At 41.5% G+C, this 21952-nt stretch overlaps 3 protein-coding genes across 3 annotated transcripts; all 3 read right to left on the minus strand.

Moving 5' to 3' along the window:
- Positions 1–3583: 3583 nt before the first annotated feature.
- On the minus strand, positions 3584–7623 carry LOC131460767 (zinc finger protein 510-like). Its single transcript, XM_058631549.1, has 4 exons — positions 7287–7623; positions 7005–7069; positions 6120–6213; positions 3584–6023 (listed from the first exon to the last, which is right to left on the minus strand). Exons 1-4 carry the CDS (start codon positions 7498–7500, stop codon positions 4963–4965), a joined length of 1434 nt encoding a protein of 477 aa, XP_058487532.1. The 5' UTR covers positions 7501–7623; the 3' UTR covers positions 3584–4962.
- A 3116-nt stretch (positions 7624–10739) lies between these two features.
- On the minus strand, positions 10740–17465 carry LOC131460758 (zinc finger protein 236-like). Its single transcript, XM_058631537.1, has 4 exons — positions 17007–17465; positions 15417–16010; positions 13505–14275; positions 10740–12736 (listed from the first exon to the last, which is right to left on the minus strand). Exons 1-4 carry the CDS (start codon positions 17260–17262, stop codon positions 11973–11975), a joined length of 2385 nt encoding a protein of 794 aa, XP_058487520.1. The 5' UTR covers positions 17263–17465; the 3' UTR covers positions 10740–11972.
- A 1033-nt stretch (positions 17466–18498) lies between these two features.
- On the minus strand, positions 18499–21555 carry LOC131460777 (zinc finger and SCAN domain-containing protein 2-like). The gene is made up of 2 exons (XM_058631560.1): positions 21155–21555; positions 18499–20132 (listed from the first exon to the last, which is right to left on the minus strand). Exons 1-2 carry the CDS (start codon positions 21432–21434, stop codon positions 19174–19176), a joined length of 1239 nt encoding a protein of 412 aa, XP_058487543.1. The 5' UTR covers positions 21435–21555; the 3' UTR covers positions 18499–19173.
- Positions 21556–21952: the final 397 nt, after the last annotated feature.

Below are 21952 nucleotides of genomic sequence, written 5' to 3' on the forward strand. Positions count from 1 at the left end.
AACATCACAACACTAAATACTGTTTTGTGCATGAATGAGTAAAAAAAAATCAGCAGTGGAGGCAGAAAAAACCCCAGCTTCCATTGTCCCAGATCTCCACTTCTCTATTTCAGTGCAACAATAAAGTCCTGCTTTCTATAGATGCTTCAACAGAGAGGGCAGAAAATACAAGCTAGATGACCCAGCGACCTTACGACCTCTAGTGGCAGCAACGGCCAGGACATTTGACAAAACACAACATCGCCATCAGCAGCTTTAAGCGTTTTCATTTCTCATTGTCTTCTCCATTTAACAACACACACAGGCAGTGGTGGTTGGGTGCCTTGCTCAGGTGCACCCCAGCCGTTTACATGTCCCAGGATTTGAACCAGTGATCCTCCAGTTACGAGCCTGAATCTCTTCTACTGTGTCATGGGCTCCCATGATGTCGGAATTATGTCTTTGAAATGACTCGGCACAAATAATACTATTGGTAGATACTTGAGTTTGTGATATCGGTATATGGGACAGAGAAGAAAAGTGGTATCTTCCAGTCCCAAGTTGTAATTAACGGTTATTTGAGTTACAGTTGCTTGTCCGTCATTCTCCTCTGAGAACTGCTGCTCACTGCACACTTGCTCTTCTCAGGACTGTTCTGTGTGAACTCTTATAGACCAAGTACCACCTGAGAAAATACTGAGCTCTCAAAGTAACACCATTATCACCAACGTTAAATCATAGCGGTGCAAATTTAGGTCAAGCACTTTCCACAGGGGGCAGATTTATTCCCAGTCAGACCTTTGGTATTTTAGTTCATTTTCTACACACTGCAGTCTGTGGTTAGAACAGTATTTCTGATTTTCCTCCAAGTACCACCAGAGGAAGCCCGTGTACCACTGGTGGCACACGTACCACAGTTTGAGAACCACCGCTCTAGAGACTCTGCCACGTTCAAAGACACTTACGGTAAATACACTTTCTTCCTAATCCTGACGCTCGGTCTGAACTTCATCAGGTCGTCTCCGCTGCGTTTACGCGTCTTTACATGTTGAGTTGCCGTCGTGTGATTGGCTGATGAGAGGTTTGTATGAACCAGTTGAACACGTGTACTAAATAAGTGGCCTTGAGTTTAATCGCCACCTGTTCACACACGCACACACACACGCACAGCTGTATCGCCGTGTTGTGACAATATTGTCGCCGTGGACGACGTAGTTTTGGTGAATTAGCCTGTGATTGCCGGGCCTTCTGCACTTTTCATATCAACTGCACAGACGGAGGAATGTAAATACAGGTAACACATGGTGTAGTTTCTCTAGGAAACAACGTTCTCTTCTCTCTGTTTGTCCTTCGCTGTATCAGTCGCTTATCCTTTCTCTACTCCCTGCCCTCTCCAGGCTTCACTCAGTCTGTTCCTACTTATTTCCACTAAATATATCCACACTGTGTCCCCATCTTCTTCCTCCACCTCCAAAAAAAAACAACATTCCATGACGCCAGGGATCACCGTTTCTGGCCATACAAGGTTGTGAGAATTTTTATGAGCGCTCTGTCGCCTGCAGGTCGTGAACACTTCCAGGTTTTTCTGCACAAATATACTGATTCACTGCAGTGGAAGGACTGAATGATGGGTTCCTATTCTGGTTATGCAAGTTAGATTTATGGCTGGACTCGCACGTAGATCTTTAACCCTTCTATTTTAAGGATATTAGATAGAGGGCGTGTTTGCATTTGCTTCAGCTAAAGTCTCCATGTACACGTGTACACGTTTCTCTACAACCAGGATCATCACATTGTATCCTATAATTTAAAGAAATACATAAATAATAAACAATCACTGCTTTGTAGGAACCTAAACAGTGTCCGAGGTTTGACGTCAACAGCGTTGAAAGGGGTGGTTTGGGTTTTATGTGTCCCTCTGTAAACGGATCACTCCTCTGCACCAAAGTCCATAGAGAAAATGAGTGATTTTAACACCACAGCACACGGGAGTCGTTGATCCACTGCTGACTTTGGCGTTTTGAATGATTTCCTCTGTGGACTTTGGTGCTGGAGATTGAGCGGTTTACAACGTTCACTTTGCAGAAAGAGATAAAGCATTGCAGACCCAGGCAGGCATAGATTTTAACAGCTAAAATCTCTTTTTCCTTATGTTTGTCCCCACTGGCAAAGAATATATAAGGACGGGCAAATGGGGGGAACTCCTGGTAAGAAATGTGAGATTGAGTACACGCGTGTGGATCTCCAGACTGACGCAGAACCTTGTAAAGTAAAGTATTTTTAACAATCCTTACAGTACAAGTACATTTTCACTGTCACGATTACTATCCTTCTGAACTATCCCTTTACTTCCACTATCTGCATGAACATTTCAGTTTAAATAAATCCATAACCAAAAGAAAACAGGCAAAAAACGTGCGTGCAGGCCCCGTGTTATGCCACATCTGCACGTCAGAGAATACCTACATAATCTGTCATTTACAGTACATGTAAATGCATGTGAGTCACACTGTTCCAGAGCAGCAGCCAAGTGTTTATACTGTTCTCTTCTACCTGTCCCAACTGTTTCAACATCAAACTAATGTTGATGTGTCAAAACATCAGGGAAATCTCACGCACTGCAAATATTTTAAAAAATACAGGGGCGAGAGCAACACAGCCGGAGGTGCTCGACAACCTTTTCATTATGAAAATGAAAGGATTTTACAGGCAGTTTCACGCGGTTTCTCGGGGCAAAGGAAACAGCGACCGAGAGAAGAATCAGAACCACAAGAACCACGGAAGAGGAGACACAGTGAGGTGTTTCACGCACAAGTAAACAGGAACTTTAAATGGTTGTCTTCCTGTTCATGCGACCACACACAAGACGTGTGTAATCATTTCCTCGTTGCACCTTCGTGATTCAAAAAGATGAGTCGCACTACCCTCTGGTGGACAAAGCTGCAGGGGTGAAATGACGCCGCAGAGAAAAATAGTTCATCTGTGAAATAAGGGGTCAAATCTAATTTTATAAGAAAAATTCACCAGATCCACCGCCTTCAAAATTTCATTTGTGTATTTGTTTAAAAAAAAAAAGATAATCACACTTATTACTTTCATTGACAGTTAATGCCATAAATATCAGATCATTAAAAAGGTTTCAGCAGAGACATTATATTGACATGTACATGTATGTAAAGTATATTGAACTACTGCTATACTGCGATTAGGGCTGAGCGATTTTTGAATAAATTTGTAATTGCGATTATTTTGACAGGAATTGTAATCGCGATATGATATGATTCTCATTCGAAAAACACATTTAAAATGCAATATTTGTGCAGATCTGTGAGAAACAAAGATGTCCTCTTCAGTCTGCAGAATAAGACGTGTAAAGACCGAGACAATAATTCATCTAAAATGAGATTTTGACTCACATTTTGGCTTTAACAAATATTGCAATGATTGTGATTTCGATCAAATTTAAGTTTATTGTTCAGCCCTAATTGTGACTGAAGAAAATGACCCAGGTCTGTGTACAGTACACCTTAGTTTGTCACAGATAAATAATAATAATAATAATAACAATAATAATGATAATAATAATAATAATAATAATAATGATAATAATAATAATAAATTCATTATCTGGTTTTAACATTTTTTAATATAAATCATTACAAAGAGCAAAAGGACTTTGGGGTAGAATTTAAATAGAAAATTAAACTTAAGACAGGCAACAATATTGACATGAAACCAAAAAACCTGAGAGGTACTTTAAAATAATCTGACTGTAAAGAGGAACTATGATGATGACGAGGAGCATCCTGTGCTTGTAGTTTCAACGCGGATATGAAATAATGCTCATTTCCACATTAGAAGATTCAACAAACTGTGGCCTGTGTCTGCAGGAAAGTCATGAGTCCACATTGTACACTTTGATTATTTAGGTTTGGAAGCATGATCTTAAAAAAACACTAGGGGCGGGAATCTGTAGGCTGGATTACAGATGAGATTATGTTACGTTCTTTAACATATTTGGTACATATTTGATATGAATTGAGGCAGAATTAAACTCAGTCTAGCAGTAATAGGGCTCTTTGTTTCGATGTGAGCACTCTTGCCTTTGCAGCAAGAAGACCTGGGTTCGTGACGCGGTCAGAACGAGAGCCTATTTCTGCACAGAGTTTGCATGTGTGCGTGGGATTTCTACGCTTCCCTTGTCCAAAAACATGCAGATTTGTGGTTAGGATTAGGGTTAGGGTGACCCTCACGTGGAGAAGAAAGCGGGAGGAGATGAGTGAATGAGAACAACAAAATTCCTTCCTTATGAAATGGAGCACAGAGGAAACCACACTGCAGCGATCAGCTGAGTCCTCAGTTCATTCATTTAAACATTATTTATAGCTCTCTGCTCATTCTTTTGAAAGTCAGGGTCAAACTCGCTTTTAAAAATCGCCTTAATCGTCTTTTTTGACCAAAACAAGACTGGATTGTAAAGTGTCGTGCTTCAGTTAACATGCACAGCCGATACATACAGTCTGGGCGGATGATGAAATGTAGACTTGTGCACGTACACACACACACACACGTGCATTTAGGTACAAGACTTTACCATCACATCAGTGTGAGTGAAAGATAGAGGAAAAACAGCTGAGGTGCTTTTTTAAAAATGTCTGATTATTGATTTTTCTGCATTGATTCACTAAGTTTTAAGGGAAAAATAACAAATTTGAGTTTCTTATCCCCACTCTTAAAAAATGCAGACAAGTGTGAACTTGATTTAAAGGGTTATTTAAGTTTCATATTCTTAAAAAAACAAAAAAAAAGATTAAATATTAAAATCCATCCAGATGGACTTTGCATAGTAAAATATGCATTAAAATTGAAAGTCAGTGAGCAACGTCACACGGTCACGGATCAAAGAAAGTCGCTGTTCATTGGTTGTTTTCCAATTTTCATTTCAACGGTCATTGGTGTCCTTTCACCTGAGCGACGCCGCGCTCAGCTGTAGGTGTGAATGATTCTGTGACGTTTCAAATGGTGCATCAGGATGAAGGTTTTGCCGCACTGCGCGCAGCTGTACGGACGCTCGCCGCTGTGCGTGCGCTGGTGAACCCTCAGGCTGCTCTGCTGCGTGAACCTCTTCCCGCACTGACCGCAGCCGTACGGCTTCTCGCCCGTGTGCGTGCGGTGGTGTATGCTGAGGTGGGAGGAGCACTGGAAGCTCTTCCCGCACACCGTGCACCAGAACGACCGCTTCCTCTTGTGGCTCTGCTGGTGCAGCTTGAACTGATGCAGGCGGCCGAACGTCTTTCCGCACTGCAGGCAAACGTAGCCGCGCGCCGTGCCGTGAAAAGGTTTGTGAGGAGGGTGAGTGTGGAAGCTGCCTGGTGTGAAAGTATTGTGTGATTGAGTTACGACCGGTCTGTCCCCAGCCGTGTTGTCCCTCTCCTGGTGCTCATCAGGCTGCCTCAGGTGTGCAACCTGCGACATGTTTCTCTGTGGGAACATTTGCTCCTTCGGCCTGTCCTGCTGTGAAAGGTCACCCTGAGGTCGGCTCTGAAAACTGGACGACTGTGGAGCGTCCTTCTGAAACTCGCTGCCGTAGATCCCGTTGCACGTCCTCTGAGAGGACGACTGCGGGACACTAGTGGACTTGTTAGTACTAGAGGCCACGTTATTGTCTGAATGCTCTGGGAACGCGGTGGAGTATTCCTCCACCATACTAGAAAAGTCAGGAAAACCAGTGTCAATGTCGTTACCTTCGATTATGGACGACCACAGTTGATTCTCTCTTTCTTCCATGGAAAACTCGGCAGCAAGTTGCTTCCCCGCGTTGTGCTGGCATCCATCCTGACTGAACCCGGACCGGTTCTCCTCTTTCTCAGTCTTGATGGTGAAATGAAGACCACTAACTTCTCCTGTATGTTGACCAGAGTTGTACATGTCACCAAACTCTGCGGTTTTTAGCCTCACGACCTCTGGGTGAGCTAACTGACAGTCCTCCTCAACGTGCTGGCTTCCTGGAGCATTAGCTGGATGAGGGTACTGCACAGAACCACCTGCAGACAGCAGGAGTCGGGGGATGAATTCAGAAAAAGCAGTGTCATTATTATTATTATTGTTATAATAATAATTGAATTCTGCATTAAACTTACCAATGGGTCCAGTAGCCTCGCTGATCCATAGCGGTTCATCTGGACTCTCTTCTTTAATTGTAAAAGAAACCGCTGCGTCTTCAATCTCTGGAAACTGTACATTGAGAGGTTTGAATTGAATCTGAAAGATTTGAATTTCTGGCCAGTGCAGAGCAACACAAGCTGTAAACACCAAATCATCGTCTTACAAAAACAAAACAAAAAACCTTAAAACACATCGAGAAGACACAAACACTCGCGTTTATGCCACACACATGAACACATGCAGCAGTCTGATAGTCATACTAGGTTTTATGCTTTTTTAAATTTAGAATATCTATCGTTTCAAATGATGGAGACAATTATAAGCATGTGTCAGATCAGCAGCTTCACTGACAGACACAATAGCGAGTCCAGTGGGTTTAAAAACAGGAGCGAGTCCATCAAGGGCCACAAAAACTGAATAAACACCCGTTCCTGTTCGTCTCTGTGACTGGAGACATGACTAAACACATCCTCCCTGCCTGTGAAGCTGACTTCAGGACAAAGACCACAAGACATTCTGGACATTTTCCCTTTTTCTTATGAATATTTGTGAGAAAAGGTCACTCAGGATTTTACTCCTGGTGGTGTGAACACACATAATCTCAATCTCAATCCCAGTGTGTGTCATGTATGTAAACAGACCCTCATTTCCAGACATTTAGTGGAGAAATAAAATCCCCTTTTAAATGAAATGAAAACAAAAGCTAGCTTGTGCATGAACAGCATCTTTAAGGGCTTTCAGTTATAGTGTAGAGTGATGGTTTGGCTCTAAGGGCCCTTGGACAATCACATTCAGGTATAACACATAATAACGTCATTACCATATTTTTTACTTCTTTAATTAATGAAAATGACACCAACCTTAATATTCCCTGTGGAATGTGGACAGTTGGTTCCTACATCGGTTCCTCTGTCCATGTAGTTTTCTAAAAAAAAGAGAAATATATGAAAACAGATGTAGTTCAATGTTATTTTACAGATTTGGATCAAATTACATGTCATTTAAAGAGTGGTGGCGTTCTACTGAACATGATTGAAGGTTGTGTTGCTTCATTGTTTTGGTACTTTAATGAAACATGGAGTGAACTCGTTAATTATGACGCTAAATGAGATGATGATGTGTGTGTGTGTGCGTGTTCTTACCAAAGCCGCGCTGCAGCTGCGCATTTTTGTTCTCCATCGTCAACAGTTTCCTCTTGAGCATCTCGATCTCGCTTTGCTTTCTGTTTATGTCCAGATGCAGAAACGCACATTTGTCATCGACTAGTTTGGAGATCTCTGCCACTGCTGCCTTCACCAGGACCTCCATTATTGAGGATAACTGCGTTTGGAAGGGCACGCACGTCGCCATGTTCATGAATGGTGACTAATGTGTGACGGTAAACGTGTAAATAGTGAGGCCCTTCCACGCTGTGGTTTTGTTTTAAGTGCAAAAAGAGCAGACGCACTAGAGAACGTAACATCTGTGTTTTCAGCTAAGGCTAACAGGAACCTTTCTTCCGTGTGGCGGAGGGATCTACCGTAAGTACGGAAGTAGAGGCGCAGTGGAAACACAGAGAGGAGAATGCAGCAGAGCTAAAGACACAAAGTGACTTACTTTTACTTTGTAACATCAGACGCCAATGACAATTTTCAACACTTATTTTTGACAAAGCAGTCAATTAAATTTAATAAAATTTAATTTAATTTAATTTAATTTAATTTAATTTAATTTAATTTAATTTAATTTAAAAAAAGACAAAGTAATACATTAGCTTCACAGTTAATTATATTATATTATATTATAACAAATGCACAGTCTTAAAGAGTCATGCTGAGAATTTGAGGTTTATTTTTTTTATTTCCTTTATATCCTGTGTTTAGAGCAGAGCAGTGCCGGCCCAAGCATTTATGGGGCCCTGAGCAGAATTTGTTTTGGTTTTTTTTTTTGGGGGGGGGGGGCTCCAACCACACAGAGTCACCTGTGCTTGACAATTATTGACACAAATGTCCCACTATAATGTTACATTAACAATTGTATTAATACAGACAGATTATAAACGACTGTCCTCCTGGACACAGATGCATAAGGACCGCCCTATTTGTTCAAGAGTGGGTGCAAACAGGAAGGGGGGTCATGCCAAAAACATTTTGGGGCTCCCCTCTAGACTTCTGGCCCTTGGTAGACCTCTGTATCAATAAAGTCGTTATTTACACCGAACCAGACACGTTTTAACCTTAGAGTGCACTGAGATCACAGATTTATTTTAAACTTTCATATTCAAAGGGAAGTATGGTTTACTGAAGTTAAATTGAAAAATGCATTCATTCATTCATTCATTCAATCATGTCACTTGTTTAAGTTATTTAATATGTTTAAGAGGCTGGATTTACTGTGTAGTAACACATGAACGCGATCAAATAAAACAGCCGTTGTACAACATGACAGGACCGAGCAGAGGCCACTTTCTCTCACACAGACACACACTGGGCTGCTCTCAGCTGTGTTTTCACTCCAACTAAAGTCTCAATTTAAATTCATTACGTTTCGCTGCTTTTTTTAACTCAAGGACACTGATATGTGCCATCACTCACATCCTGGACAGGTCGCCAGTCCATCACAAGGACACATAGAGACAAACAAAACATTCACTCTCACACTCACACCTACGGCCAATTTTGAATGTCCAATTTGCCTAATCCCCAAATCTGCATGTTTTGTGGACTTGGAAAAAGTATTTTATAAAAGCAATAGTCTTACTTTACAAAGGCCACTGCACTGAGTGTGCATTTCATGTTGTGAAATGGAAGCTTAACTCATAAGTGAAGAACATCAACATTCTCTTTGGTATGAGCGGGCCACCGTAGTTACCGTAAAAACTGAAGTGTTGAGAGAAGTCCTCCATTTGTTACAGTTTTAAATCTCACCATTAGATGCCACTAATTCTTACACACTGGACCTTGACAATGGATTGGATGTGCATCAATTCCAGAATCAAAACGATTTCTAAAAGGGAAAAAATGCAGAGACAATTAGAGAAGAAGCATACATATACATATATGTATATATATATATATATATATATATATATATATATATATATATATACACACATATATATATACATAAAACTAAGCATTTATAAAAATAAAAACAAATAAAAACTAGCAAACCTACCAAAGAAAAATCGAACTCAAAGAGAGTTTAAAAACAGTCAAAACTAAAACTCATGAAAAATCCCAAACTACTATAACCGTGTACACTACATATTTAACATTCATACATTTATCTACACTCATCAATATAAAAAATCAATAACATTACACCACTCCAAAATCCAGTTCATTTTAATTTATTTAAAAATGCAAAAAGACAAACAACGAAATGTTGTGCAACACGGACAACAATCTCCCTCACCTCCCTTGAAGGCTGTCCATCCACCTAATCAAAGCAAATTGGGGAAAAAAGCATATATATATATATATATATAAATAAGATAATTCTGATGTTTTGAAAAGAAATAACAGAGTCAATAACTCTGCAGTGGCACGATTAGGGATTTTATTCCCGTGTGAAAAATGTAGGCACATTGAGTGTATTTGTGTAACTCTATCAGCCGCTGACAGATGCTCTCCAGACGGATTAACATGAGTATTTTGTTTGTCACGTTTCTTTTTCAATGACCTCTTCATGTCAGTCACCGACGAGACGACCAACCTGAACAGCTGCGACAGAAACATGAACAATTTACTCTTACTACTCTTACTTTAAATGACTTTTCACACAGACACACACTTTTCCGATGATTAACACTTTCTTATCCGACAGTAACCGTTGTTATTAACCGATGACATGGTACAAAAAAAAACACATTTCTCCAAAAAATAAATAATATTCAGAGGAAACAACATAACATAACATAAAATGAGCTTTTAAAGGCATAGTTCAGGTTTTTTTTTTCCATGCACGGACACAAGGAAACAGATTCACCCCTCTGCACCGAAGTCCATAGAGAAAATCAGTGATTTTATATCAAGGCAGTCAGGAGTTGCTGATCCACATCTGCCTCCATCAGTAACTTCAAATGTGTTATTTTGTGACTTTGGTGTTAGATATAATTTGTTCAAATTATCAAAGTGACACACATTTACAAAAAAGAGGCAGCAGTAGAACAGCAGCTCCGGTTTCCCTGCAAGCTAAAAACGATGATTTTCTCAATGGAATCTTGTGTGAGAAGTTTACAGAGGAAAAAGCAGCAAGTATATTCTGAAGATATCAAGATATCTATTAGCTGAGCTGTTTGTCACGTGGTTGAATCTGTTTGAGTTCACACATTAAACACCAAACTATCCCTTTAAACTCTGTCGCTTTCATTCTCTAAATTCTCAGCTACTTGTCAAATTTAGTGACACTAATTTAAAATTTGAATACTGTGCTAAAGTTTTGACGACGTACAGTATTTACAAGCAGCTTTGAAGGCAGCAGTAATTTGAGGTACTGGGAAAACATTGTCGTACACGAACAGGTTTGATTTGGCTCGACTCAAAATAAAGGTCACACCGTCAAAATATCTGAATACTACAATTTGGTAACAACTTAAAAATACTGTAATACTGTGTACTTTCACTGCACCACCCTCAGAATAAAACAATTTTACAAAACAGGGCAGTGAATGTGAATCCACAGACATTGGTGTGGTTTACAAAGCTTTATCAAAACTTATCTTGATTACAGTTCGGTCAATAAATAAACTGTCTGTCTGGCTAAAGACCATTTTTCAAGTCAAGAGTTAGGACAATGGTTTTTTCCTTTTTGTCTTTTCTTTCTTTCTTTCTTTCTTGTACAGAGGAGATGAAAAAAGCAGGTCAAAGTAGCAGCAAAACATGTTATGTAAAATAAAATGGGACAAAAACTAAACAAACTTTTGTCTTTACTTGAAACAAGTAAAGCAACATTCACTGATACAGACACTAATGTTTATCTGGGCTCTGGGAACCGACAAATTGAAGTAGACTTGAATACTCGGGACGATTTTTTACCATTTTTAATGATCGGCTTACGGTTAACTGTATTCTCGGCCAATAATTATGTATTAATGTAGTACATTAATTTTTAACTGATTTTACAAATAGGCATTCAACTTTTTGTGGATTAGCATTAAAAAAACTGATGTTTCAGTCCTGTTGTGAGTATCGATTTCAGATACTTAAATATCAGGATAACATCGTATCGTGGCATCTCTGGCAATTCCCACCCCTAATATTTGACACCCGTTTCCTGTGTTTAATATTTAGTTCATACGTTAATTTGAAAATATAAAGCTTTATATACAAAATATATATGTAGAAGTCAAACAATTCTGTGTATCATGTATAAAGTTACTAAGATTAGAATGGACGAGGGGAAAAAATTATCAATAAAAAAGAAAATTGGCATCATAAATCAGTGTTAGCCAACATCAGACGACCTTGACTAAAATACATATCTTTTAATTGAATAAGTAGCTGAACAAGAGGCTACAAAGGCTTGTTATAATAGAAGATTGTCTTTAAATTGGTTAAGTATTTAGAACAAACTAATTGTTTTCCTTTCTTTGAGTGTAATTTCTCGGGCCTGACATGCTGTGTAATTAGGAATATTACCAGCAGAGGGAGCACATCGACCAAAGCACTAACATACAGGGAACGTTGTACCTTTCTTGTACCATGTGTATTATTATTAATAAAGATGATTTTGTGCTCCAACCACAGAAGAGAAAAATAATAATAATTATCGGTATCTGTAATAGCTATCGGCCAAATACACACTGATCTGTGTTCATCATTATTTATCAGTGCTGTGATTGAGTTTTAGCTTTGCTCAGTGATATTTGGACACTGATGCCGCTGAAATAAACTGAAACTGTCAAAGCTTTGCCCACAACCTGAACAAATAAAGCAATTATGTCTGGTGGCGTCACCACCGCAGCTGTCCTCGCGGTTTCCTGTCGCGGCGGCCATGTTGAACTCAAACGCGGCGCCCTCTCGGCTCGCGTCAAGGCCGACTGCGCCGTAATCGCTCACGACCACTTCCCGCGTGATGTGTTGATCCTGGAACTCGGAGGTGAGAGTCATGTCTGTGCTTCTTTGCATCGCCATCACCGAATACTGACCGCCGTGCATCATGTCCTTCTTTTCCTGGTCGTGTAGAAAAGGCACGTCCTTGCCTGGTGACGTGCACGTGTATCCCTGCTCCTGCTGCTGCTGCTGCTGCTGCTGCTCCTGCTGCTCGCCGTCTGCTGCAGGACTGAGGTGATACTTGACGTCGTGGGAAAGTACCCGGACAGTTCGTACCATGGCGTCGCCGCTCTCTCCCTCCATCCCAGACGTCCACAGCTCTCTTTGGTCTGGTGCTGTCGTGCCGTTGTCGAGACGTGCCTGACTTAGAGTCGGGAAATCCTCCCCGTTTGGTTCCACCTTCACCATGACCGCTTGTCCACCGTGTACCTCCCTGCCCGGTAACTGTTCCTTAAAAGCTGCCAGATCAGACTTTGGCTCAGTCAGGCTCTCCGGCGGGTGATTGTCAGGAAGCGTAAACATCAGGTGATGAGGCTCCAGCACATCTGCAGTTTCCCCTTTACAAAGACAAAGCAACAGCAACGGTGAAGTTTTATGAAAAACTCTGAGCAGAACAACATTCCTTCAGTACAAAGCAGTGATGCTTTATCCCCCTGGTGGGCCCTGTGGATACTGCAGGTCATAAAAATAAACAGAAAAGTTTTAAATTGTCCGTTTTGTAATGAGGCTTCAAATAATGGTGATATTTGTGATTACTATGAACAATTTATGCATTACTTATCGAGCACATTGATTCATGCCTAAAATACATAAACATGAGATTTATAGTAATAATTTGAAGTCATTTTAACTAAATCTTAACTAATATTTATATTTACTTACGTTTTTAAAGCAACCAGTTCCTTAATTTTTCGTAAAGAGAACATATTACATTTTACAGTGTAAATATGCAGAGGCCCGATTCAAAAATAAATTTAATTCTAATGAATAGGATTTATTAAATAAATATTTATATTTCTTTAATATCATTTATTGTTTTAGAATTTAAAATGAGGTAACCCTGGATCAAGTGAATTCAATTTAAAATGGGTTTTTTTATAATCATAAACCAACTAAATTATTTTAAAGCATCAGTAACTTGTGAATCAATATTTAAACCCATTTTTATGTCCATGTCTTGGTTAATGTGATGTTGACTACAACAGTAGTTTTTTATTTTGTACATAGTATGAAGATTTGGACAAATTAAGCAACTTGAAGAGGTCAACTTGGGCATTGGATCATCAACTACATGATGGATCTTGTGATCTGGTGATAACTCTTACCATTTCTGTGCGTCCTCATGTGGCCCTTGAGGCTACTTTTCTGATTGAAGCACCTCCCACAGATATGGCAGCCGTACGGTTTCTCCCCGGTGTGAATTCGCAGATGTCTCTCGAGGTGGCCGGCGCGCTCGAAGATCTTGCCGCAGTACGAGCACACGAAGCTTTTCTTTGGTTTGAACATCTGAGAAGGCCTGCCTCTCCTCGGCTGGGCGTGACTCAGCGAGGCCTCCGCCATGCCGTGTAAACCCGCCTCGCTCTGTATCAGGAGCGTGTCCAAAGACCCGTAGAGCGTTTGCGAGATCATGCTGTTGCCGAGCTCTCCGTATGGTTTCCCCGGAAACGAGAAGGTGCTACAAGAGGCCTCGACTGGCGGTGGGAGCAACTGAGCTATCCCAGGGAAGGATGTCATGTTCTGGGACGAGCTGCTGAGATAGTCTATGCCGCTCATCTCCGCGTTGTTTTGTCCTTGTAGTCTGGGCATCCACTGCTGGCTGTCTCTCTCAAAAGCTGGAAAGTTCTCACTCAGGTTGTCTACTCCTCCATCCCTCACCTGCTCGTTTAAGCCATGGAATGGTGCTTGTGTTATTTTCTCCTCCATGGGCTCAGATTTGACCTGCAAAGGTGTTGGGAGAATGTCCTCCTCCTTGGAAAGGCTGTTCTCAGCACTGACATGGCTCTCTTCCTCAGGCTGATGGGTATCAGCACAAAGATTTAACTCAGGAATCCGTTTCACCTCGATTTCCTGCACCTCATTTGGCCTGGGCTCAATACCTGTATAAAGTAGAGAGAAGTCATCACGAATGATTACCAGCCACATTCAAGGCTAAAGACATACATGTTGACATGTATACCCAGATGCATGCTCATATACGATGTTAGGAAATCATGCGAAAATGTTCCTGACGGTGACAATATCACTCGCAATAAAATAAGACATAGATGTTTGTTTTGTTCTGCATCGATATACAGTAAACAATAAGATCACGGTGAGTAATAAAACAGACAAAAACAAACTAGGGAATGAATTGTACGCGTATGACAGAGACCCAGAACTTCATGCAAGGAGTCTTTTTTTTAATTTTAATTTTTAGCTGCACAGATTAGACCCGCGGTGTCAAAGGTGCGGCCCGTGGGCTAGAATCGGCCCGTCAGAGGGTCCAATCCGGCCCCGCAGGATGAATATGTGAAGAACACTGTATTTTTCATTTGCAGATACCTAAATGTTTTTGAATTTCAGGTTGTTCATAATGTGTTTTGTAAAAAAAAAGATACTTCATTAAACTTGTTGTTGGGTTATTATGCTGTTATTTTTACAGGTCTGGCCCATTTGAGTTAAAATTGGGCTGTTATGTGGCCCCTCAACTATAATGAGTTTGACACCCCTGGTATAGACGCTCATAAGCTCTTGGCTATATTTCTTAATACTTTGACATCATGTGTAACAAGGCAATCAGAGATGGCAGACACCCCATTCACGCAACAAGCCTCCGTCGGCCTATATGTGTAGCAGTCTCAGAAGGTCGCATGTTCAAATCCCCGTCAGGGTCAAAATTCATAAACATGTGCCTGATGTGTGTGTCTATCACAAATTCTAACAAGCCTCTGTCGGCCTCCGTTGCTCATATTGCAAGCAAGTATGGAAGTGCACACACACACGCACGCACACAGACAGACAGACAGACAGACAGACAGACAGACACAGAGCCGCCGAAAAAACAATAAAGGACGCAGTGTGTCTTGAAAAAGTAGAACACAGGTTTTAACCAGGAATGTCAGCAATTGATAAATAAAGTTACTTATTATAATAAATAATATTATTATAATATTAGAAAATATCTGATCTGAGAAAAAAACAAATCGAATTTGCCTGCAGAGAGAGTTATTCCATGTCTAAGGGTAGGTTTTCACTTACTTCTTCTATGGATCTTCATGTGCTCCTTGAGGCTACATTTCTGATTGAAGCGCCTGCCACATATCTCACATCGATACGGCTTCTCGCCGGTGTGAATCCTTTTGTGTCTCTCGAGGTGTCCGGCACGCTCAAAACATTTGCCACAGTATGGACAGATGAAGCCCTTCTTGAACATCAGCCTCTTCACCGTCCGCCTTCGCGCCGTGTTGTACAAGTTACGATACTGACTGTAACCCAGCAACCCTCGGCTGAACGGGCTGGGCTGAAACCCACCGGAGCTGCTGCAGGGCACGGCCAGTCCAGGGTCCAGGGAGGATTCAGGCAGAGATGACATGGAGTTCTGCCTTAACTTCAAAAAATCAGAGTCATTACGTCCTGCCTCGTTTTGATTCGTTGACTTCCACTGGCCACTGTTCCCCTCAAACACAGCCAACTCTTCTCCCAGCTCATCTGCTTGCCCTCGGATCTCTTTACTCCCCTGAGCCACAGGTTCCGGTTTAACCTTGATCTCAGATATGGACAGGCTACTGGCGTCCTTTTCAACATGCACATTATCCAGTGAGGTCCTCTCGTCACCAGTGCCACTCTGACCACCTGTGGGAAGACAATGACAAAACGTTTAGCAACATAAACTTGATTATTACACTTGAGAAAAAATGTGTGGAGTGTGATTATTCATCAAGGCACATGTGGACCTGGATAATAGTACGATTATTCCTGCATGTATAAACTCGGACTGGAGTTGGACTTGTCGTTGTGCACATGCACTAAAATTTCCTCCCCGGGAGACAACGTTTAAACTGCAGCACTGTTTCCAGATATCGTACACCGGCAGCATCTTCCTTCGATCAGCAGCGACCACAAGAGCCAATAATTGATTTAATTTCTATCATGAACAGCAGGTATGAAACATGCAGAACCACAGCACAGTCAACAGGAAACTGATTCAATACACAGAAGCTTATAGAGAGACACAGCGCCACCTACACGGCCAATAAATCGATTTTCTCCTCCGCATGTATACTCAGACTCAAGTTGTCCTATTGCCCGTCTTAGTCTGACTACAGCATGAAATAAAGTTGCTTTTGACAGCACTTAAATGAGGGCTTGAGTGTTTTCAAGTGGACGAAGATGTTTTCAAGAAATGTATTGTGTGTGGACTGGATTATTTGTAAATTAATAATCCAGGAAAAAAACTGTTTTTCAGTTTTTAAAAATACCCACCTACATGTGGACTACGACTGAGGTAGACAGGATGTAGAGTAAATGTTTAGTGTGGGATTTAGTAGCAACGAGGAAAGACGTCTAACATTTAAACTGACTGAATATCCATAGCATCACTAAGCTCTTTCAAGCATGTTACTTTGGCTTTTAAGTAATGTAAAAAATACAAAAAGATCCTCACAAAAGCTAATATATCAATTGGAGAGGGTGCACGTGTTTACCCTTGAGCCCCTGCCCCCTGAAATATCAGTGCACGCCACTGTAAAACATCTTTCAGTGCCTAAAACTTTGAGTGTGTTTGAGTACACGTTACAAGTCCACGTTAAAACAGTCCACAGTGTGTGTCTATGTCCAGGTCCATCTTACCCTCCCCCCCGCGGCTGTCAGGTCGCAGGGTCACTCCTCCTCCTCCCCCCCCTCTGTCCTGAGCAGCTCTCAGCTCCGTGTGAAGGAGCTCGATGTTGCTCTTCAGCTTCTTTATCTCGCTTTCTCGTTGGCACATCTCCAGCCGCAGCACCACCATGCCATCCTCCACGACTTTGGAGATCTCCGCCACCGCCGCTTTGGACAGGGCATCGATGATGGAGGCGACCTGAGCCCGCAGAGCAACGCTGCTCAGCATCGCTGTGGAGCGGCCAACTTAACAGGGGAAGACGCAAGTTTAAAGACCCGGACACGTGACACGAGCGGCGGACGCGAGGCCGCGACCCTGCCGAACCTCTTCACCGAACCTAAGTCACAGGTGGTCGCGCAGACTGCAGTTAAAGCAGTTCTGAGCGGCTACTGTTAGTTGCCGTTAGCTGTTTTCATCAACTAATCAGTACAAAGCGCAGGGTCTCGTTAACGGAAGTGATGACATGGATACCGTAAAGACCAGTCAAAGCGCGCAACGGAATTTTAGTAAAGAGTAAAACTAGAGTACAAGTCATTCACCAGCATTGCAACAAGAACTTCAAGTTAAGTCCAAATAAGACTACTACTAATAGATCTTACCCCCCAAAGTTAGGCCATTGGTTAGCACTGTTGAACTTAATCATTATCAGGAAAAGTTTATCAACTTTTCATGTGTAGAAAAAAAACAAAAAAAACATGAATTTACTACATTCATTTACTCTGAATTACTCAAATGTATGGTCAAATAACCATAACCCATAGTGCACGTTTTATGATTTTGACAAAAAAGGTAATTTTTCCACGTTTATGCACATACATGTATATGTATATATATATATATATATATATATATATATATATATATATATATATATATATATATATATATATATATATATATATATGAGGATGGGAGATAAAGGAAGGGGAAGCTGTCGTCCAGACAACCTTGAGGCCTGACCTAGTCATCTGGTAGAGCAAGCAAGGAAGGTCATCCTTGAGGAATTGACGGTTGTGAAGAGGCCCATGAGAGGAAGAGGCAAAGATACCAAGACCTTGTCATGTAGTGCAGAGAGAAAGGGTGGCAATCATGGCTGTCTCCAGTTGAGGTGGGGTGTAGAGCGTTCACAGCGCAGTCTGTGTGGACGGTGCTCACTACACTTGGTACAGCAGGCAACGACAGCTGTACGCAGGATTGGAGGAGGTCGGCTGGAGGCCTGGAACTGATGGGCAGTGATTTGGCCACCACCGCTGAACCACATGACACCTTGAGAGGGTTGGGCACCGTCTGATGACATCGGTTCTTCATCTTGAAAAAATTATTCCTGCTTAATTTGGCTGCTCAACTAAACTGTTTAAACTAAAAATAAAAAAGTACATTGCAACTTTTTTTTTGGAGCAAAATGAAGACTGACCAGAGCCAGGACTCATAATGAGTACAGAGTTCTGTGTGTGTTATTTTATTTGTTTCCTCTTTTTCTTAAATTCTATGGACCAAAAACAACTAACTGAATAATCGAGAGACTGAACGATTGTTTAAATACTTGTTAGTTGCAGCCAAACACAACATTAATGCATAGGTTCCTACACTGCATCCAGCCCCCTCTTTTCTCCGACACACATTTATTTCATCACGACTGCACCCACCTGCTTTGTCTCGAAATCAGAAAATTGGTAAAAGTGTGTTTGTTAGTTTTGTGCTTTCTCTTACAGGACACTCGACGGGCCTACAATGTGACCAGCAGATACATGGCTGTGACCTCCGTGTGTAAGGCCGTGAGGGTCAGAAGACAATCAAGAACAACATATAACCCTGACACTCCCTTTTTTTGTTTGTTTTATTAGTATCCACCGGGTAAAGAATTTCGACGTTATAAAAGAATGAGGTGCGGCTACAGTGTTTCTGGTTTAACAGCACTGTGGAGCTCAGGTGACGTGTGTGTACACAGTGTTTGTGTCCTCAGAGCTGAAAAGGGAGTGAAATTTGCATTAAGCCAACAACCACCTACCAAGATCAGCTGCCAAAACAAAAAGCAGGGAAGTTCATATGCATGACAACTCTTCAAGCACACTGGCAATAAAAAATATATATCATTGAGGCGGAAAACCCCTTCAAGTCTTTATAGAAAGTCACTGAGAGTTACCTTCCTTGCAGATGAATATCTTGATGCATTCTGAGATTAGCAAGCACTGTGAAGCTCTTACCACACTGCCCACAGCTGTATGGCTTCAGGCCGCTGTGGAAGCGTTCGTGCCTCATGCAGTTGTCCTGCCTCGAGAACATCTTGCCGCAGATTTTGCAACTAAAAGGCCTCTCTCCCGTGTGCACGCTTTGGTGCGACTTCAGCCGCGTCTTCTGGGTGAAAGACTTGCCGCACTCGAGGCACCTAAAGGGTTTGAAGGTTTGGTGAGTTGCCTTGTGCTCCTCCAGCTGAGACAAGCGAGGGAAACTCTTGTTGCAAGAAGAGCAGGTGAAGAGTTTCGGATTTGCCCTCCACACATTGATGAGTCGCTTCACGCGCAGGTGGCTCATACTGTGGATGTGATCGTGAGTGTCCGCGCTGGGCCTCTGCACATGAGGCACGTTTGGCGATAGCCTGGCCTGTTGGGGGTCGGACTGCAGATATCTGTTCTCACTGACTACAGGGTGTGACACATGGCTCAATGGTTCATCATGAAAAGACTCTGAAGAAGAACTTCCCATGCAGCTTGGCTGATTGTCTACCTCTATTTTTATCGGCACGCTGAATGCATCATCTGCACCTTCCTCTTCTGCAGCTGGTGGAGAGTTATAGGAATATTCTGCATCTCCGTGAGTGGAAAACTGCTCACTGTAGGATGGGAACATCTGCATGTGCTGCTGCATTGCTACCGGGCTGTTCTCAAACATGCTACAAGAAGCCGAAGGCCAGATCGCCTCGTCTCGTTCGGCTGAGCAAACATCCGCCGCTGCAGTTGCAGTGTCGTCTGTTGTTTCCCGGACTGTTCGTTTCTCTGCCGGCTCGTGTTTCACCGTGAGCCTCGCGCCATCGTCGTCTTCCGAGTGCTCAGGCTGTGGTCGCAGGTACCTGGCACACCTTTGCATCTCTTCTTTTGCATCTGTAAATACAAGTCAACTCAATTCAATTCAATTTCACGTCAACAAAACGAGAACACAATAATTAACTCCCGGTACAACCCAACGGCTATTTACTTGCCTGGTTTACTGGATGACATCCATGTCTGACAAAACATGGTGATATTCGTTTATTATTCCTTCACATGGCAAAATTCTACTTTTAATATTTGCTTTTCAGATTAATGGGGTCATGAGTCCAATTTCCCTAAACCCCAACCTCTTTTCAGAGATAAAAAAAGAGAGTAACACATGTATAAACACCAATATAAAAGAACTATTTCTTATCTACCTGCATGCACACACACACACACACACACACACATACACTCCAAAACAGTGTGACCTTATTGAGACTACATACTAAAAGTGGGTCCAATCTTATTTTAGTAGCCAAGTAGCTACTAGCTTTAGTAGTTTTTTAAATGTCCATAATTAGCAATAGAACGTTTTGTCTGGTCGGGTTTGTCTTTAAATTGAATAATGATTTTAAATGACATTTTGTTCCTTAGGCCTGTTTTAAAATGACACTTCATCACACTGAGGCATGTAGACAATATATGAAAATAGAAATAGTGTACACGGGATAAAACAACAACAACAAATCTTAAATGATAATATGTATTATACAACAAACTGTTTTAACATATTGGTATACATATAGGTATTTAGTAACCCATTGCTACTGAATAAAGTTAAAATACAATATGTACTGTTATTATTGCCCAGTCATAACTGTGCATTAAATTCATCTATAGCTTTTTTTTCTTAAAAAAAAGGTTTAATGCAGCTCTGTTACCACATGTCAAAACAGTAAGTCCCTAAAGTTATTCAAGAATTAATATTGCACTAATCAGTCTAACAGTCAGTTTGAAGCCGAATCTAAGAGAAGACAACAGCAATTCTATGACAATCTTTACTTTTGTCTTACTACTTAAGCACCGACGCATAGAAGAGATTGAGTTCTGAATGAGTGCATTTTTGAATGAAGTCTGGTGTGACAGACCTTTCGAGGAGAACTGGGTGCCCACAGTTATCTGCTCCTGCTGCTCCTTCTTCTCCTCTGCAGCTCGGCTCTCAGCTGCTCCCTGAGCTTGACAGAGTTCGACCTCCATCATCTTCAAACTTCTTTGCAGCTCCTGGATCTCGTTGTCCTTCCGACACATCTCCAGGCGCAGGACCACCGTCCCCTCCTCCACCAGCTTCGTTATTTCGGCCACCGCAGCTTTCGCGAGCACGTCCATGACGACAGCGACCTGTGAGCCGAAAGTGGAAGGAAACGACATCGTGCCGAGTTTAAGTCGTGACTCCGAGGAGCTGTTTTCACGCTGCGTTCACCAGCTGGAGCTTCTGTGGGGGAGCAAAAGTGTTTTCCAGCTATTTGTTTAATGTTGTTGTTGTTCTTCTTCTTCTCCGTCGCTCTGAGCACAGTTTAGCACTAACGCCTCCTACCGGCGATACACGAGAACAGCACCTTCATGTAAATACAAACACACAAGGGTTACCGTCCATTATAGCTAATGTACTCTATTATGTTTGCACAGAAGTCTAATTATTATTATTATTATATAATTTAATGACTAATAAAGATGAGTGCATTTATTGTATAATAGTTACTTTATGAACACATCTAGAAGCAGTCTTCAGTAAACCATCAAAGCTTCCATGTTTGTTTATATTTTATGGTTTATGTTTACACCTTCTGTCAACCAGTAACATAAAGATATGTATTGTCTAGAATTACATAAAAATATATACATTTCTTCTAACCACAAAATGTTTTTTTAAATAAATGTGTAGTCTT

The sequence above is a fragment of the Solea solea genome, chromosome 1 (genome assembly GCF_958295425.1).
Source record: "Solea solea chromosome 1, fSolSol10.1, whole genome shotgun sequence".
NCBI classification, from domain to species: Eukaryota; Metazoa; Chordata; class Actinopteri; order Pleuronectiformes; family Soleidae; genus Solea; species Solea solea.

What these genes read in the sequence shown, in the direction of transcription:
- LOC131460777 (XM_058631560.1), bottom strand. Translation starts at nt 21,434, where the DNA reads ATGTCGTTTCCTTCCACTTTCGGCTCACAGGTCGCTGTCGTCATGGAC. An exon ending in CACCCAGTTCTCCTCGAAAG is followed by an intron (nt 20,133 to 21,154) that starts GTCTGTCACACC and finishes TTGTATTTACAG; the next exon opens with ATGCAAAAGAAGAGATGCAA.
- LOC131460767 (XM_058631549.1), bottom strand. Translation starts at nt 7,500, where the DNA reads ATGAACATGGCGACGTGCGTGCCCTTCCAAACGCAGTTATCCTCAATA. An exon ending in GCAGCTGCAGCGCGGCTTTG is followed by an intron (nt 7,070 to 7,286) that starts GTAAGAACACGC and finishes TCTTTTTTTTAG; the next exon opens with AAAACTACATGGACAGAGGA. An exon ending in CGAGGCTACTGGACCCATTG is followed by an intron (nt 6,024 to 6,119) that starts GTAAGTTTAATG and finishes TGCTGTCTGCAG; the next exon opens with GTGGTTCTGTGCAGTACCCT.
- LOC131460758 (XM_058631537.1), bottom strand. Translation starts at nt 17,262, where the DNA reads ATGCTGAGCAGCGTTGCTCTGCGGGCTCAGGTCGCCTCCATCATCGAT. An exon ending in TGACAGCCGCGGGGGGGAGG is followed by an intron (nt 16,011 to 17,006) that starts GTAAGATGGACC and finishes GTCTTCCCACAG; the next exon opens with GTGGTCAGAGTGGCACTGGT. An exon ending in CATGAAGATCCATAGAAGAA is followed by an intron (nt 14,276 to 15,416) that starts GTAAGTGAAAAC and finishes TACTTTATACAG; the next exon opens with GTATTGAGCCCAGGCCAAAT.